Below are 19,740 nucleotides of genomic sequence, written 5' to 3' on the forward strand. Positions count from 1 at the left end.
CCTGCGAGGCTACAACATTGTGTACCTTTTATTTAATAAACCACCTTTTCTATCCTCGACATTTGTTTCCATTTATTCTGATAATCCTGATACACTGATTACAACAGGAATATAATTTTATTTTGGACTAGCAAAGGAAGGGGGTGGGAGCGAGGTTGCCAGGTCATAAAATAAAGCTTAAATAGATTCTAATTCGTGCAGATTTCATATTTATAATTACAGAGACGATTATCTATTATATATATATATATATATATACAAACATTGATGGCTACATATGTGCATACATGTTTCTGTAATCACCCATGTTGGGGATTACGTCTTCAGGCCAAGAATTATCGTCAAGAACACTCTCGGCCTATCTTGGCCTGAAGACATAATCCCCAACGCGGGTGATTACAGAAACATGTATGCACATATGTAGCCATCAATATTTGTATAAATAAATTTCATATACCTGCTCTGTTCACTCATAGAGCACTCTTTGGTAGACACATGTTGTTTCATTGGATGTACTTCTAGGAAACGAAACTCTACTGGCTAAATATATATATATATAGTACTGATTTCAAAAGTAAAAAAAAAAAAAAAAAAGAATAACTAGTGTGCTATAAGCAAAAATCAAAACCAATACTTAACAGAGACATTCCGATACAAAAACCTATCTAAGAATACTTCCAGACATATAAAGTACATTTGTGTGAAATTAAAAAAAAAAAAAAAAAAAAAAAATCCGCCCAGTCGTTTCTGACATAGGGAACGAACTCCAACACACAAAGTGGCTTTTATCACAAGTAGAGATATATTCAATTTTTCGGGTAGGGCAAAAAGATCTACTCAACACTGATTGGATAAGAGAGGATGTAAATATAAGATGACTTCAATAAGTTTTCAGACATAAGAGATTCAAGGAGTTTATTAGGGATGACAAGAGTTGTGTGAGGAGTAAGGAAGTCGGAACACTAGAGTTGATTGGCCAAATACAGAATTTCACTGATAAGAACTGTTGTGTGTCTATAGAGACAATAAGTGCATAGTTTGATGCCAGCGAGGGAACTGTACACAATTATTCATAAAGAATTGAAGATACAGAAGATGAGCGTTAATGCACCAGCCCACAACTCCATTCTTGTCACAGACTATTTGACCAAGATGAGCATCAAAACAGTTCCTCGCCGTTCCTATAGTCAAAACCTTGCTCCTTGTGACGTTTGGTTATTCCCTGAGCTTAAGGAAAACCTTGGAGGCTTTCATTGAGGAGATGAAAGAGGCTATGATGAGGGTCATTAACACACTCACGGAAGAGGACTTCCATGGGGCTTTCCAGAATTTGTTGGAATGATACAAATGCATAGCAGCTGAAGGAGGTTACTTCAAAGAGGACCAGAGTTTCATGCGTGTACTATCAATAAAAGTGTTCATACATGAAAATTCTGGAAACGTATTGAAGGCACCTCGTACAATAGCATTAAATCAAAAATAAATTTCAGTAAATTTACAGCCTTTAATCTGTTTAAGACATGTCCACTATTTTCTTGTTCACAAAGATTCTCTGCATGATTCTGCTTCAAGGCATGAACCTTCATTAACCTTCCTGTTTATTTATATTTTTAATATCAGTTTTTTTTTTTATATATTTTTAAATAAATGTATTTTTTTTTTTTTACATAGGCATCACCACTTATCAAGGCCAAGAGGCCTCTTGAGGATAAGGGTTAAAGAGTGTGTAGTAGTCAATTGGACAATATAGTACCTATTTACTATGCCTCCCCATGGGACAGAGTTAGACACCAGGGTCGTTTTTAACGTGGAGAAAAGGTACAAAAATAAAAAATTGTCTCAGTCGTGAAGGATTGATCCTCCACCGAAAGAGAACAAGAAATGGAAGTGCAGCATCTGAGGAACAGATACTACACTTTGATCTTGGCCCAAAGTAATCGTTAGTAATGGAAACTCGGTAAATTTGTTAACTTAAGTGGAACGGCTCAAGAACTTGTTTACGTTGAATTTGAAGACAACCATATTGTAGTCAGTTGGAAAGCAGGCAAACAGAAGACAGTTCCACAGGCACGCAGTTCTAAGAAAAAAAACATTGTTCATGGAATCTACATTTAGGTTTAGGCACAGATAAAGAGTCGGGGAAATTATTGATAGTGTTTTCAGCTAGATGAGTGTTTCTTGTGAAAGTTTGACGAGGAGGGAGCAGACCAGCACTTGCCATGAAAATAACGATAAAGCAGAGACAAACTCACAACATCTCTTCTGTGAGAAAGAAGTTGCAACGAAGAGAAAAGGGCATCCCCAACTAGGCTGCAAAGTCTATTTTGAACTCTATCAAGGCAGCAGGAGTCCTTTCTAGCAGCTCCTGCCCAGATGTGGCAACAGTACTCAATCCTTGGGCGTACCTGGCTCCTATATAGGTTGAGAATTGCATTATATATTTGTTATATTATTACAAAATTATTCTTTGTATGGATGTCGATTTTATTGAATGTGAGGTAACGGTGATCTCATAGTTAACTTCTATTATTTGTGTGCATGCTCAAATTCATTCTTAGCTTGAAGCAGCTTAATTTTAAATCTTTATCTCCTGACAGCTCAAAATGGTAGGGAAGTCCTGTTTTGATTTTATCTGATAGCACGCAAGTAATTTTTTTTTTTTTTAATCTTTTGAAATCAGTATTATATATAATAGGTACAATATAATATTCAATAGAGAACTGGCTTTGTAATAATGAATACGAAATCTGCACAAATTAAAATATATTCAAACATATTTTACAATTGGACAAGGCCGGACACCCTTTGCTAATTAAAAAAAATTTGGTTTAAATAGTTTTATTGAAAAGTTTTGTAAATATAAAAAAAAAACAATCTACATAAAAAAATAAATCTTGTGTCGAAAATCTGCAAAAATCTGAACAAGTTGGTTATATTGTATTTGTTCTAGAAGCTATGCGCGTGAGCAAAGGTCAAGGTAAAACCTGCGTTGACAAAAATCTATCTCGCGTTTCTCTCGTCAACGTCTTTATATCTTTCTTGGTCAAAAAAAATTATATAATATTCGGTTTTCTAAATTTTCAATGACGTAAATAAAGTTTCTCTCTTCAAAATTTGTGCGCATTGATTTCAGACTTTGCAACAGTCGTCAAGAACATTGGACGTGTACCTTTTCTCTTTCCATGAGGGGTTAACCCCTCGGGTTAATACCACCAAGAAAATGAAGAGAAAAAACACCAAGTTTTCTTCTATGAATAGATTATTTGACAATAAAAGTCTCAGAAAAAAAAAATGATTTATTAAAAAAAAAAAAAATTAAATAATTTGATTTTCTAAATTTTCATATTTAATGTTTTGCAAAACAAACACATTTTATTTTAAAAGTCTAGTTCATATGCACGATCATACTTGTATCTGTTTGAACAAAGGCAAAAAAAGGTGAGAAAGAGAGTGACAAGGTAAACAACAACAAAAATAAAATAAAATTGCATCTTTTTCATACCAAATCATCATTTATTTCTGCTGAGTTTGTTGTCGAGGCTGTCGACTTCTCTGGCGGAGAATGGAATTTGATGAAAGACAACCCATATGTTATATTCTGTAAAATAAGGAACGTCTTTTAGAATTTCATATTCAAATCCAAAAATTTTGGTAATGTGTAGACACATTGGTCTAGAAAGAAAATGGCCACTGAAATCTTAAAATACGTCCAACAAGTCGTATAAATGATGTTTATGACAATGACTTCATGTGAACTGAAGAAATAACAATATTCCAATTTGCTATGAAGCTGGCTGACAATTTAGAAATGATTCCATAGATTGCCAAGCGTCGGTTAATAACCAACTTTTGGGGGTGTCAAATCTGTAATATACCATACACATTGAACTGTTATTTGCAGTCAATTGATGGTTGGAGATGGAAATGTTCAAAAGATGGACTTTGTTGTTCAATACAAAAAAACTCTTTTTGAATAAAGCAAACTTTCCTTACAAACAATTATTTTTTATAATTTATATGTGGAGCATACGTGTAATAAGGATTTCTTTCAGTTTCAGTTTTTACATGAAACCCAAACTCAGCAGCCATTTTCTTTCTAGATCCTTGTTTTTACACATTTGAAACTCAAAAGATTGACCACAAAAATATTAGTTAATTTTTTACATGAATTATTTGCTCGATCTGACGTGGCTACTTGCATTGTGTCCGATAAAGGAACAAAGTTCAAGTTTAAATAATTTTTAAAGTTTACTCTAGGAATTTGTGGTTGTACATGTCACAATCACCCTACATCAACCAAGAAGTAACAGTCGGACGGTACATTTCGTAGACATATTTAATAGAGTGCTAAAAATGCCAAAGGAACGCCAAGACATATTGGTATGCAACAATTTGTGCAAGAGTACAAGATCACGCGAAATAAAAATGCTCCGTCAAATATGACGTCAGCCAAGGTGATGTTTGCCAGAAAGATAAACTCCATGTCTTACAAACTAATACTTCATAAGCCAAGATCAGGATATTAAAAAAGGTAACAAATAAATGAAATTAACAAAACATACTACATGTACCAGAACAATAAGTCATACTGGGAAAAGGACAGAATTTTTTAAATAATAGCAAACATAGTTTGGCTGATAAAAAGAAAAAAAATGATTAAAAAAACAACGAATTTTGCTATAGCATTCAACAAAGAACGAAAATGTCCACTGAGTTCTTAGAATGTCCCCAACAAGTCTTGTAAATGTTTATGACAATGATTTCATGTTGACTAAAGAAAAAACAATATTGCAACATGTCATTAAGCTAGCTGACAATTTTGAAATGATTCAATAAATTACTAAGCGTCGGTTAATAGCTAATTAATAGCTAGTTAATAGCTAATAGCTAATTCTTGAAGATGTAAAATCTAAATTGAAACGTTATTCACAGTCAATTGATGGTTGAAGGTGGAAGTGTTCAAAAGATGAATTTTGTAATTCGATACAAAAAAAAAAAGAAAAAAGAAAATGAACTTTTATTTGAGCAAAGCAAACTTTTCTTATGAAAAGTTAACTTTATAATTTATATGTGAGGTTTTAGCTTTTACATAAATTTTAAATTCGGCAGCCATTTTCTTTCTAAGCCGCGGTTTCTACACATTAGCCAAAAATGGTATCACACACAATTTTGGGAAACAATATTTAGAACAACAAAAATGGCAGTGTTTCTTCAGATTATTTCTGATATCTAAAAAAAGAAAATTGCATAAAAAATTTTATTATGTAATTTTGGAGATGAGGATTGATTATTCATAATATTTGGATTCTTAAGACTACTGTTCTTATCTTGAGTGTCATTTTGAAGTTTTGGTTGATGTAACCTCTGACCTCTAAAGGTGTATCTTGTTGAACTTAGGAATGTTTCTGTCGAACTCAGGAATTTGGATGAAAATCCAAACAGAACCCTTTTACTTCGGGAAAGTTGGGTGGGGAGCTAGCATATTCATGTTCCATTAGCCATGACTGGATAGAGGTCCTAAGTAATTCGCAATTGTATTTTTCAGTCGCCGACATTGAGAATTGAATCATTAACCTTCAGGAAAATATAACTTTTCAATTGATTTTTCCAAGTATTCCAACCACTGCACCACGGGTCCTTACGAATTCCTTGTGGTAATTCCTGAGTTTGACAAGTTACACCTGAAGAAGGTCAGGGGTTACTTCGACCAAAACATTGTGAAAATGACTTGAGATTTTAATTACATATGCGTAAAAATGGTCTCTAACACTTAGTCCCACGCGAGCCGTTTTTATGGTCAGAAGAACTCTACTCGATAACGAATAGCCTATGCAAGAATATAGAAGAGCTAGGACCACCTTTCTTTCTACTATAGAAGACAGAAGTTTAACCTAAAAATAAAGAACAAAATAAAAAAGTAAAATTACCATACACATGTGCGCACTATAAATAGATATAAAATCCGGGGAAAGGAAGTGAAGCCGTCACACTAACAGGGTTACGCCTCGCTGACAGACGCGACAATTTTGAAGATGGGCAAACAATATAAGCTAAGTTAAATTAACAAATCCTAATATTACCAAAATGGCAACTGGTTTTTTTTTTTTTTTTTTTTTTTTCTTAATTTTGACAAATGTATTTTAACTATATGCGCATATATTGTCTTTAACTCTTTGCTTCCATGCGAGTCGTTTGTTCTATTACTTTATTTTTTATTTATTTATTCACTTTGTTTATTTATTTCTCTTTTTGCTTTTACCAACTGTATACCTTCTCTTTAAATGTATTTATTTAATGCATTTTAATTACATATGCGTAAAAATGGTCTCTAACACTTAGTCCCACGCGAGCCGTTTTTATGGTCAGAAGAACTCTACTCGATAACGAATAGCCTATGCAAGAATATAGAAGAGCTAGGACCACCTTTCTTTCTACTATAGAAGACAGAAGAACTTTATTTAAGTAGTATACTTAATATATGCAATCACCGTACGCTTGCTTGTATTTAAGTGTCCTCCATGATACCCATACCATACCAAACCACTGCACGTTGCTCATAATTTGACTGACACTATATTTGTAACTGCAATATACATAATCCCAGCTGTGATACTAGGGTTAATTTTCTGAATAGATGCAACACTCTGCGCCTGACCTTAATGACTACAATTCCAAATCCCAACGAACTAGCTGTCCCTACAACTGGGAGGGAAAAACCTAATAGCTAGCTACGAAATCTTATACATTTTACCTCCAAGACGATTGCGTTTGTCTTACCTGCATGCATAAAAAAAAAAAAAAAAAATTTCCTCCCTTCTTCAAACTAAACCTTACCTGTAACTCAAAAATCCTAATGGAAATCCATCTGTAAATAAATAACCCCTCTTCTCTTGAACGCTAACAATCTACTCCTTCCAACCTATCCGCCACTAAACTCCCACATTGCTCCGCATCTGTAGTGGAATCGCTAACTTCCAGCCCCTAATCCCTCACATGCAAACTGATTTAATAGCCATCACTAAACATCTATACATTTCTACCTCTAAGGCATGCATTACAGCTCATTCCTATCCAGTAAGGGACTTAACAGCCTATGCACATAAAGGCAGGTACTTAACAGCCAAAGTACCCAGAAACAAAGCGATATGCACTACACAACTGTCTCGAGTTTTGCAACGACTAATTACGTTATTGAAACGACACTCCTTGTTATGCAAAACGCCCCATGACTCTTACTAAAAAATACCTACAACTTCAACTCTATTCGCACCTACTGAAAACCTGCCCATATATCTATTCACCTAATTACGCATGACTCAAAACTTGCTGTCTTATCCATGCTATATTGCCCTTACATCTTAACCCTCCTATCATCTAAAATAGCTCGGGCAAAACTCGTAGCTCAATTCTTAATACCTACTCATACTGTAACACTATACTAGACCTAAGCTAACATTAATAAAATAAAAAAAGGGTAAGACTAAAATCACATTATCTCCTCCCTAACAAGCCCTCTTACAAACATAGACGCTTACACTGCATGAACTTCACCCCCCCCCCCTTTATCCATTAACAAGTAAATAGCATGTCCCTAAATCACTTTGAGGAGTGTAACTAATCAGTAGAGATAAAATCCCTCACAAACTAACCCAGTAACACTAACAACGCGGGGTCGCAGAAATACCTGGATTAGAACCTAGGCGCGGAGAAAACCCTCTCAGGGCTGACGGACCCAGTAGGTCTTCCCAGATCATCCGTCTAGGAGAAGGAAAACTCTGAAACTAAACCAAAGGGGAGAGAGGCCTCTTCAGTCTTGGATGACAACCTTCCTAGAGCTGGTGACTCAAACAAATTCACCGGTTTGCAAACCTAAATTGCTTAAGGAGTAGATAGGCTCTGTCTATCGCCCGGCTTCCATACTCCTTCTTTGCCTATTAGTCAAGCACAGAGACACTATCTCAGTGATTCGACAGAAACACCCAGCGGTAGATCTTGTTTCCTGGCTAGGGCAATGAACGCCGTTCTTCCCCATTCCCAGCATGCCCCACCCCTAAAACTGAACATTTGGGAGTGCTTGAGTATAAGATATGCCTGAGCGATTAGATTGGGTTGACCTTCTTCTAAAGGGTTGAGGGTACCGGATTGACAGTTCCTGGCTGCTGTTCCCGACTGGTAGTACAGGAGCCCTAACTCTTTAGTAGCGCTTAGAGCGGCTGCTCCATCAACAGTTGAATAATATCGGGTTGTTTGCAGTGCCATGACGCGCATGGAAAGGGACCCTGCACTCATCCCCGGTGGGCTTTCCTGAGGCCACAATCCTAATTGGAGAAAGGTCAGCTGATGGTCTACTTGTGATGCATGTCTGAAGCTCCGCATAACCTCTTGTTTAGCTCCCCCTTACCGAAACTCTTAAAAAAAAAATATGACGACAGTACAATCTAAAAATAAGCTTAAACCAGGATTAGGGACAAACAAATTCAACTTGCCTCCTCCCTTGAGGCTCTCATTCACAAATATCCGTGGGCTTAGAACTAACTTAGCTGATGTTGAAGCATTTCTCTTAACAAATACCCCGGATATCTTAGCACTAAGTGAGACTAACCTACACTCCTCCATTCCCTCTAACCACTTTAACATGCCTGGATATCTCCCACTCTGCCGTAAGGACTCTAACAGACATATGCACGGACTTGGACTTTACATTCGTAATACCCTTCCCTTGACTAGAGAAACAAACCTAGAAACAGATGATCAAGCCTTTATGTGCTTTAGACTAAACGTGCAACACAGTATTAGCTACTATTATTTTCTCTACCGCTCTCCCTCGACTCAGGACTGCTCCATAATAAACAAAGTATCTGACAGCATAGACACGGCACTGTCCCTCGACACTAGCGCACAAATACATGTGTTTGGTGACTTTAATGTCCACCACAAAAACTGGCTTGGATTCTCTACTCACACAGATGCAGCGGGCAGCACAACCCATAGCTTCGCTATATCTCACTCCCTATCACAAATTGTTACGTTTCCAACCCGTTTCCCTGACCAGGAAGAACAACACGCATCACTTCTAGATCTGTTTTTGACCACAGTTCCCGATGACTGCATAACGAAGGCCCACAGCCCACTCGGGAACGCTGAACATGCAGTGATAATGGTTGAAATCGCCCTAAACTCTAGACCCAAAACTGAAGAGCCAGTGCTCAAAGCAACGAGATATTATAATAAGGCTGACTGGGAAGCCATCAGGGAACTAATTAGAGATGCTCCATGGAAAAATATTTTCTCTCTCCCTGCTGAACAATGTGCAAACGAGACCACTGACTGGTTCAAAACTGCAATCGAAGCGCATGTTCCCATGCGGAAATTTTATAGTAAGCCCCACTCTCCCCAATGGTTTATGTCGACTTGTGCAACTGCCATTACTCAAAAGCAGCATGCATACCGTAGGTTTAACCGACATAAATCCAGTTCAAACAGACTGAAGTATATAGAAGCTAGAAATAACGTTAAGAAAGAAATAGCGACAGCTAAGAGAGAATTTACGGAAACCACTAAAAAGCGCATCGAAGCACAAAAACTAGGAACTCGAGACTTCTGGAAAATCTACAACAGTGTAGTAAATAATGGGCAATCAACAATTCCCCCACTAACCAACAATCACGAGGTTGTCTCCTCAGCAACCGACAAGGCTAACATGCTTGCCAGTCGGTTTGCCTCAAACTCCACACTGGACCCTTCCAACCACCCCCTACCTGACTTTCCTATGCGGACAGACGCCACACTAGACGATCTGAAAACCACCCCTGCTCAGGTGCATGCTATCATAAAAAACCTTGACACCTCAAAAGCATGTGGACCCGATCTTATCCCAGCTGTGCTATTAAAAAAGTGCTCAGCCGAAGTAGCTCCAGTTCTCTCCAAACTCTACAACAAATGTCTTAATGAAGCTTGCTTTCCGGGCTGTTGGAAAACTGCTTCTGTTGTACCAGTATTCAAGAATTCTGGCGAAAGGACAGACCCATCAAATTATCGCCCCATTAGCCTCCTCCCACTTTTTGCCAAAATATTTGAGACCATAATTAACCATGCTCTAGTCCATCATCTTACAGATGCTAAACTACTGACTGACAAACAATATGGATTTAGACGAGCCCGTTCCACAGCAGACATCCTCACTGTGATCTCTGAACGTATATACCATTCACTGGACAAAGCGGGGGAAGGCAGAGCGGTAGCTCTAGATATATCTAAGGCTTTTGACAGGGTATGGCATGAGGGTCTCCTCAGTAAAATCAGATCATACGGTATCACTGGTAGAATACTTAACATAATTAAATCCTTCTTAGATAAGAGAAAAATCCAGGTAGTCCTCGACGGTCGCACATCTAAACAATATGATATAAATGCGGGAGTGCCCCAGGGTTCTATCCTTGGACCTCTATTGTTCCTGATATTCATAAATGACCTCCCTGACAACATTGCCTCTGAGATGGGTATATATGCTGATGACACTACATTCTATGGCAGACACGACAGGAAGACAAATGAACACATTTCTAAAGAAATGGCAGAAACACTAGAGGAAGACCTCCAATCTGTAGTGGAATGGGGACAAAAGTGGTTGGTCGCATTCAATGCTGCCAAGACTAAACTAGTTTCATTCAATAATTACAAGAAACCCTCTCTACCACCCATAGCAATGGCCAACGACTCTTTATCTGAGAGTCCATCTTTCAAACTCCTTGGCCTAACGTTCACAGGAAACATGAGTTGGAACAATTACATTGAAGGCATTGCCAGGGCCGCTGCAAGAAAGGTAGGCTCTCTCTACCGTGCTAGAAAACTACTAACACCCGAAAGTATCCTGTACCTCTATAAGGCCACCATTCGCCCATGTATGGAGTATTGCTGCCACATCTGGGCTGGTGCATCTGCTACTAGTCTCTCGCTCCTTGACAAGGTTCAAAAGAGAGTCGCAAACCTGATAGGCCCTGAACTGGCATCTAAGCTTCAGCCTCTGTCCCATCGACGAAATGTTGCATCCCTCTGCCTTTTCTACAAGTATTTTAGTGGTGAATGCTCTGACGAACTGCAATCACTTGTGCCCCCACGACGCGAGCACCCTCGACAAACCCGACAGGCTACTAGATCCCACCCCCACACTGTAGAGGTCCCTAGATGTAAAAGATCTTTTTACTCCAATAGTTTCTTCCCCAGAACCGCAAGACTCTGGAATTCCATTCCAGGTCCCTGCTTCCCCAACAGTACTGACGTGCAGAAGTTCAAGTGTAACGTGAACCGACACCTTGCTGCCCAAATCCCTACATAGTACCCCAGTAGTTGTTGCCCCTGATAGTAGCCCCCTACACCAAAGTGGCAATTTGCCTTGTTTGGGGTGAAAATGTAATAAAAAAAAAAAAAATAAAAAAAATCCAAATAATACGTACATCATGTAACCTGTTAGAGCAGGAGCCTTCAAAGTTTTTGAATGAGAGGCTGGGGGACATATTGCTGATGTTTTAGAGTTATGCAGACCAAAATAAAAAAAAAAAAATAATTACCTGGACATGCTTTACTTTTTAATGAAACTGATTCTGTCTTTTTTTTTTAACCTAACAGGTAAGGACATAATACATCTTTTCTGCTATTTTCTTTTTCTGAGTTCATCAGGAGAATCATAAAAACAGCTTTCTAAAAGTAAAAACAATGATTTTTTTTTAAATGGTCTCCAATGGGTAATTCTTAATCAAAGACTAATCAGAGAATTACCAAGAGTACACAGTGCAGCTAATATTTAGTTGCATGGTTACTGTAATAAAGTTTTATTTATTGATATACATTCATCAAACTCGGGTCAGTTTGTCTTCATTTATTCTTTTTTTTTTTTAACCCCAAACAAGGCACAGTGCCACTAAGTCGTAAGGGGCTCTGCTGAACTTGTTGCACCTGTGCTCTCTGTCCCCGACAAACTCGCTTAGCAACAAAATCTCACCTCTTCACTGTTGAGGTCCTTAAATGCCAGAAAGCTTTCTACTCTAATAGTTTCTTCCCTCGAACAGCTAGACTGGAATTCCCTTCCTGCTACCTACTGCACTGACATGCAGGAGCTTAAATGTACCGTAAATCTACACCTTGTTAATCTTTCTAATAGTAGCCTCTTACATTTAAGTGGCAATATGCCTTGTTAGAAGTGAACGGGAGTAAAAAAGGGGCTACTATCTGGGACCAGATCACCAGGGATATTATGCAGGAAGTTGGGCAGTGAGATACCTATTCACATTACACTTGAACTTCTGCATGTCAGTACAGTCAGGGAAACATGGGCCTACGAGGGAATTCCAAAGTCTAGCAATTCGAGGGAAGAAGCTATTTGAATAGAAGGCTTTGTGGCATCTAGGGCTCTCCACAGTGTAGGTGTGGGATTTTGCTGATTGTCTGGTTCGTTGAGGGTATTTAAGTCGAAGCGGTACTAGTGATTTGAGTTCGTCTAAGCACTTACCATTAAAGTACTTGTAAATCAGGCACAGGGATGCCACATTCCAGCGATGGGACAGGAGTTAAAGTTTGGCACCAACAGTGCGGGACATATTAGGTTGGCGACTCTTTTTTGAACTCTATCTAGGAGTGAGAGACTAGTAAAAGATGCACCAGTCGAGATGTGACAATATTCCATATGGCAAATAGTAGTTTTATAGCGATACAGGATACTCCCAGGTGTAAGTAACCTTCTAGCACGTATCGATTTCGCTCTATGAATCTGCATTTCCCTTTGATGACAGCATCAGAAACGGATGCCACAGGTCTTCACTACTAAAAGACCAATATAAACGCCAAAAGGTTCTAGTGATCCTGATCTTTAGCTTGCCCTTCATGTTGCAGCTAGATCCATTGAGGCCCGATTTCACTGCGACCGCAAAATATACCGCATAATCACATGAACACACGTTTTTCATTAGATCACTAAAGTAATGTTGAGCCTGGTCAGTATCAGATGGGTGACTAGTTAGGAATACCAGGTGCTGTATTAGGAGGACGTTGATACCTCCGTACAAGACCTGCAATAATCTAGTGTCGGCCATCTTCTGAAACTGGAAAGTACATGCGATTGGGGATCACTTGTAAATATTCCTTTGACACTTACTCCTTTGGAGGAAGCCAGTTTAACCCACCTAGAGTGAGTGTCGCTGGCATACATATGTAACAGAGCATGAACACGCGTATGGCGGCTGTATGCAAATGCCAAGCCGTGTATGAAGTGACGTCACGGCAAGGAAGAAAAGAAACAGGTATAAAAAGAAGAACGTGTATGCGAGACCGATGATCACATTTTATTCAGGAAAGTACCCGGAAATAAATGTTAATCAATGGGAAAAAGTGGATAAAATTATTCCTTGTCGGTTGTTACCTTGCGATGGAATCTACGACGTGTTGGGTCTATGGGTATAACATTACACTTATACACTGCACAAAGAAGTCAGGAGGGCCGAGAGAAGTAGGATTGATGAAATTCCCAGTTTTCTGGATAGTTAAATTTATGTTATGGATGCTATGGCAGAGTGTTAAATCTTGCTTCCACAGGTACGGCCTACCTACAGTTACGTGGTTGATCCAGAGTTCCATCTCGCTCAGAATGCAGATGTAGTCATCTGTGTTCAAGAAGAGGCAGGGTGGCAAAATATCATCTTTAGCAATTAGATGTTTTCCTCTCTGATGTTGCCTTGTAATCAAATCCTGAATTGTAATTCCTTTCTAATGTTTCATACTATCATGATGTTGAGGAAATCCGAAACCTTCTTTGTTCAGACTTCCAAACAACTTTTAAAATCCAGCACCATTTTTATGATCACATGACCCTTAACATTTGGCCGCCTCACAGTAGCATAGCAAGGGTTGGGGGTGAGGTAGAGGCCCTGTCTCAAGCAGCATGTGCTAGGGGGTGGCATTTTGAGAGGGTAAAAATAAAAAACAGGAAAAATTAAAATAAAAAGCTAACAAGAAATCTGAAATTGTATGCCAAACTGAGATTTTAAGGTCGTAATATTTTTTTTGTTTTATGTGTGTAATACTGTTTTTTAATTGATTTTAGATCTGTGATTGTAATTCAATAAAAATAAATATTTTTAAAATTTTCAGGAATTTTGAAGGTTAATGGATTATCAACGGTCGGAAGACAAATAATTCCTAAAGTTTTCATCGTAAAATGTCTTACAGCATTTCATACTTCACTTAAAAGCTGTTATGGATGTTAAGAGACTTTAATAAATAAAATTATAAAACAATTCAGATCATGTCCAGAATGGTTTGGCTATTTTGTTTTATTGCATATCAATCCTTTTTGGGTCATTTAATCCATATATTAAAAAAACAAAAAGAAAGACAAATCTATATGTATGTATGTACTCATGATGAAACAAAAATATCATATTCCAAAAATCAGATAAATTGATCAAGTAGTTTTATTTTTAAATAAGAAAAACAAATTTTATAAGTAACAGAAGAGTGGCTATCTTGTCCGACATTTTAAAAATCTTAAAAAGCAAAACAAAAGAAAAAAGAAAAAAAAATGGAGGTAACTCAACAATTCATACTAAATTTACATTGTAATGCCTACAAATTCCATTAACTACTTAATGATTTTCTTTATAAAAATTAAATTACTTTATCAATTTACATAATTTTTGGAAGATGATCTTCGTTTCATCACAGGTACGTACATCATACAGATTTTTCTTTATTTTTATTCATTTATTTATATTTTTTTTTTAATATACAGGGACTTCTGAACAAATAGTAATTCTTATCCCCAAAAGTGTTTTTCAGTTAAGACATTATTATATGCTCTAAGAGTCGTTTTTGTATATGTATAAATCTGTCCTCAAATAAGAATCTTTGATTTTAGCTCTTTTCCAAAATTCCCTCACATTAAAAAGACAAAAATAAAATCTGTATAATCTATGTACCCATGACAAAACAAAAGTACCATATTCCAAAAATCATGTAAAAATGTAATGTGCTTTATCTTTCTGATGGTTTGGTTATTTTGTTTTATGGCATATCAATCCTTTTCGGGTCATTTAATGCCGAATATAGTAATTTTTAATAAAAAGTTTAAGCTTCAAGTTTTTTATATCTTTAAATATTTATCTATAGTGTTTAGTTTGGTTGTTTTGTAGAGGAAAATTGTTTTTTGTTTTTGCAGAACATGATTGAGTTTTGGAAAGGGAAAAGAAAGAATAACATCAATGTTTGGTGCATTTTACGTTAGAAAGCCGGTATTTGCAGACAGTCTGATCTGGTAGTACTAGTTTCTGGTGAAAGAGGAGTTTGTCATAATAGCCTGGAATATCCATGATTGCCTCAGATTCCTGCAGAAACATGTGTAAATTATTTTTTTAGTTTTTAACGAAAATATCATTAAATCATACAATGACTGAATACTTTGTTCATTAATAACTGCATTTGATATTTAAAAATTAAAATATTGAGCTACATCTTTCCTTATGGAAACTGATTCCTTGTCTAATCGATTAGAAATATATAAATTTACTCATGAAGTTTTAAATTGATGCTATTTTTTTATCGATTTTTTGGGGATAATTTTGATTAGTTCTTGTTCAGAATTTTCCCGGTATTAAAAAACAAAAACGAAAGAAAATCTGTATAATTTATGTACCCATCATGAAACAAAAATATCAGATTCCAAAAAATTACGTAAATTGATCAAGCAGCTTTCTTTTTATAAAGAAAATCATTAATGGGAACTCGTAAGCATTACAACAGAAATCTAGTATGGAATATTATTGAATTATCTCCCTTTGTTTCCTGAGATATTTGTAAAAATGGCAGGCGAAACATTCACTTCTCGGATACTCATAAAATGTTTTTCTTATTTGAAAATAAAACATCTTTATGATGTATGTATCCGTGACAAAAAAAAAGATCATATTCTAAAAATCACAAATTGATCAAGTATTTTATTTTTGTAAAGAAAAGCATTTTTAAATGATTTTAAGCTATTAATGGGAGATCATATGCATTACAAGGCTGATCTCACAAGTTTGAGCTGTGGAGTTAACTGCCCTTGTTTATTTTTTCAAGATGACAATGCGAGACAGTCCCTCTTTACTTATTTATAAATTTGATTTTCTTAGTTAAAAATAAAACTTGATCAATTCATGTGATTTTTGAAACATGATATTTTCATTTTATTATACATCATACAGATTTTATTTTATTTTTTAATATAGGGGAAATTCTGGACACGAACCAAATTTGCTTACCTTGTTGAATGGCTGTGTGCATACAATCTTTACTCGATCCCATTTTTCGTCAGAAGCTGTTTTGGATAATTTATCGCCACCAAACATTCTCACACTGTATTTGTTGGTATTGTTACGGCTGTCCAGGGGAGACATAAAAGAGGATGCAACCAGGATTACCTAGAAATAAGGAAAATAATAAATGAATAAATAATTATTGTCATTATTTTGGTGGTTGTCCAGAATTTTTTTTATTTTTTATTTTATTACAATTTCACCCCAAACAAGGCACATTGCCACTTTGGTGTAGGCGGCTACTATCAGGGGCAGCAACTACTGGGGCACTATGTTGGGATTTGGGTGGCAAGATGTCGGTTCAAGTTACACTTGAACTTCTGCATGTCAGTACAGTTGGGGAAGCAGGGACCTGGAATGGAATTCCAGAGTCTAGCAGTTCTGGGGAAGAAACTACTGGAGTAGAAAGATCTTTTACATCTAGGGATTTCTACTGCGTGTGGGTGGGATTTAACTGCCTGTCGGCTTTGTTGAGGGTGTCTAGGTCGTGGGGGCACAAGTGTCTGCAGTTTCCAAAAATGTACGGACGCCTGTAAGCAGCAATATCTTTAGATGCATGTATCAACAGAACAAGTTAAAATTAATTTATCGTCTGTGTAGTTTGTTATTAAAAATCTATTTGTTTTATAAAAAGATAAGTCTTATATTGTTTTTCATCCATTTTTTTTTATTGTACATTTTATTAATTCATAAATTTCTGCATAAATGATCTTCCATAGAAATTGATCTAAACACACAAAATAATGACGTCACTAATTATTGTCGATAATGATGACGTTTTACACAACGGTTTGAAGGTACCTAACAAACGTCAACGTATGGTTTTCTTGGTCAAATATCATGCCATAGTAGTAGCGAAAATGAAATCACAACACAAAGTTTTGTAACATAAAAATTTTGTAACATAAAAGTTTTGTAACATAAAAGTCACTGAAATTAAAGATACAGACAATCTCTTTTCGTATTCCTCCAAAAAAGCCTTTGGTGGACATACGAAAAAAATGCACAGAGGCACACAAACATTTTCGCTTTTATACAATAAACTAGTGTAGGTGCCCGGCGTTGCCTGAGCATTTGTTGTGTAAAAAAAAAAAAAAAAAAGTTTTGGTAGGTAGGTAGGCTCGAACGAACCCTTGACGCGAAGGTGGAACAGAAAGTGTGAAAAAATCTGACATCTTACCGTTCGGCCACGACGAGACAGGAACTGAAAAGCGTTTTAATTTAACGATCAAAAAGTGACAGGTGTGTAAATTTAATGAGGTCAAACATCATGCGATAGAGGAAACTTAACCGGCTCCTCATAAAAATACGGAGTGTCCAAATGAATAGCAATTGTCTGATATGACGGATTTTTTCTTTCCCCCGGTATTGATCAAATCTCATTGCATTCTGGACGTCTTGGCACGAAAGGCTAAGAACTCTACTTTGCTTTCACAGTTTCGCTTTTTTTATACGGAGAAGCCAAAGAAACACGTGGAGAGTAAAAAATATTGTGAAAATAGCATGTAAAAGTCGCCCAAATTAAAAATATATGTGACCTCCTTTCGTAAATCGGAGATATTATAATCTAGATAGCATATAAAAAGTTCTAAGAAACAGTGCCCCCCCACGATCCACCCCCCCTCCCCCAAATTCTTTGCCGTACATACACAAAAAATGCACACACACACACACTAACACACATTTTGCCTTTTATATATATACTAGCGAGGGGTACCCGGCGATGCCTGGGTGTTTTTCGGTGTGTGTGGTCGGGTGGGGATGGGGGTGTTAATGAAAACCTAAGAATAAGCGAATTAAAAAACCCCAGAAAAACGAATGTTAAAAAACCCTGCCAAGTGTTTGGAGGGGGTGGGGGTGTTAATGAAAACCTAAGAATAAGCGAAGTAAAAAAAGAAAACATAAAAACGAAGCAGGGGTACCCAGGGGAGATAATCAAAACATTGAGAAAAAAAAAACACACAAGAAAAACTAACATAAGGCAAACAAACGATGTTAAACGTAAAAATCGAAAAAACAAAAGAGAAAACAGAAAAACGAACGTTAAAACAAAAAAAATAAAAAAATAAAAAAAACGTGAAAAATGGCTTAAATAAGCCTGTTTCAATATTAAAATTTAAAAAATCGTTGGGTACTCGGGTGTTTTTGGGTGTGTGTGGTCGGTCGGGGGTGTTAATGAAAACCTAAGAATATGCGAAGTAAAAAAACAAAAAAAAACAGAAAAACAAACGTTACGTGAAAAATGGCTTAAATAACCCTGCTTCAATATTTAAATTTAAAAAAATTGAAAAAAAAAAAAAAAAAAAAATCACACTACGATTCGAACCCAAAACGTTTAGATAATGAACCAACGCGCTAACCAACTGAGCTAACACGACGTACATGAAATTTAGTTAGTTCTTCAACTATTTAAACTAAATCAGGTCATGATGTAATCTGACGCATGCGTAGAACCGGTCGTTGTCATGAGAGGACGATTTGTTTTTATATTGTTTTGTTGAAAAATCACTCACAAATGTGACTGTTTCATTCGCAACGTAAAGCTCTGAGCCAGATAAAAAAAACCTTGCCTGAGGATGCGTCTTCTCTAAAGGAATTACAGCTGAAACATGTATGTACATATGTAGCCAATAATGTTGCGTAAATAAACATACTATAATGGCACTATGCTTGTTCTTAAGCACTTTTTGATAAACAGTGAAGTTACAGTGGATTTACATCTTGGAAATTACAGTGATACAATCGTCAAATATATTCCTGCACAACTTTCACCTCCAATGTTGACAGTAGGTAATCATATTAGAACTTGGCATTTATTTTTTTTTGTTGCCTCCAAACTGACATCTACATCCGATGATGTTACATCAACATTGTCAAAATTTTTGTAATTTGTAGAACTGAAGAACTCTAGTCATTCTTACTCTCTAATCCGTTTCTTTTTTTTTTTTTAAATTCATTTTCATTCCAACCAAAACATATCATTTGGACGTAAGGGGCTATTTTTTGAGACCATGTCTGCAGGGCACTACTATCTAAGGGGATCAGCGATATGTCTGTTCACATAACATTTAAACTTCTGCATGTCAGTACAGTCAGGGAAGCAAGAAACATGCAATTTAAGGAGGAAAAATATATTAAAATAGAAGGCTTTTTAGCATCTAGGAATCTCTACAATGAAGGGAGGGGATTTTGCTGTATGGTTGTCGAAAGGACACAAGGGCAAGGAGTTCATCAGAGCACATTCTATCAAAGTACTTGCAAAACAGGCAGAGGGATGCAATGTTGCGGTTATGAGACAGGGATCATAGGTTGATAATAGTGCAAGAGCTTAGAAGACTGTCTTAAGAGGGAGAAATTATGTAAGGCTTGTGCATGTAACTTGTGTAGTTTCTGACTTTTT

The 19,740-nt window shown here is 36.6% G+C and overlaps 1 protein-coding gene across 2 annotated transcripts in view; it reads right to left on the reverse strand.

The window, feature by feature from the left end:
* LOC145278077 (DNA repair protein XRCC1-like) overlaps positions 1 to 19,740 on the reverse strand; it is a 128,962-nt gene that overhangs the window by 74,321 nt on the left and 34,901 nt on the right. For both annotated transcript variants that reach the window (XM_080130332.1, XM_080130333.1), the window contains exons 4-5: positions 16,287 to 16,445; positions 3,503 to 3,598 (exon numbers count right to left, since the gene is read on the reverse strand). In XM_080130332.1, coding sequence (XP_079986458.1) covers positions 3,503 to 3,598; positions 16,287 to 16,445 — 255 coding nt within the window. The remainder of the gene's footprint in view (positions 1 to 3,502; positions 3,599 to 16,286; positions 16,446 to 19,740) is intronic.

The sequence above is a fragment of the Euprymna scolopes genome, chromosome 6 (assembly GCF_053919585.1).
Source record: "Euprymna scolopes isolate OS-2025 chromosome 6, ASM5391958v1, whole genome shotgun sequence".
NCBI classification, from domain to species: Eukaryota; Metazoa; Mollusca; class Cephalopoda; order Sepiida; family Sepiolidae; genus Euprymna; species Euprymna scolopes.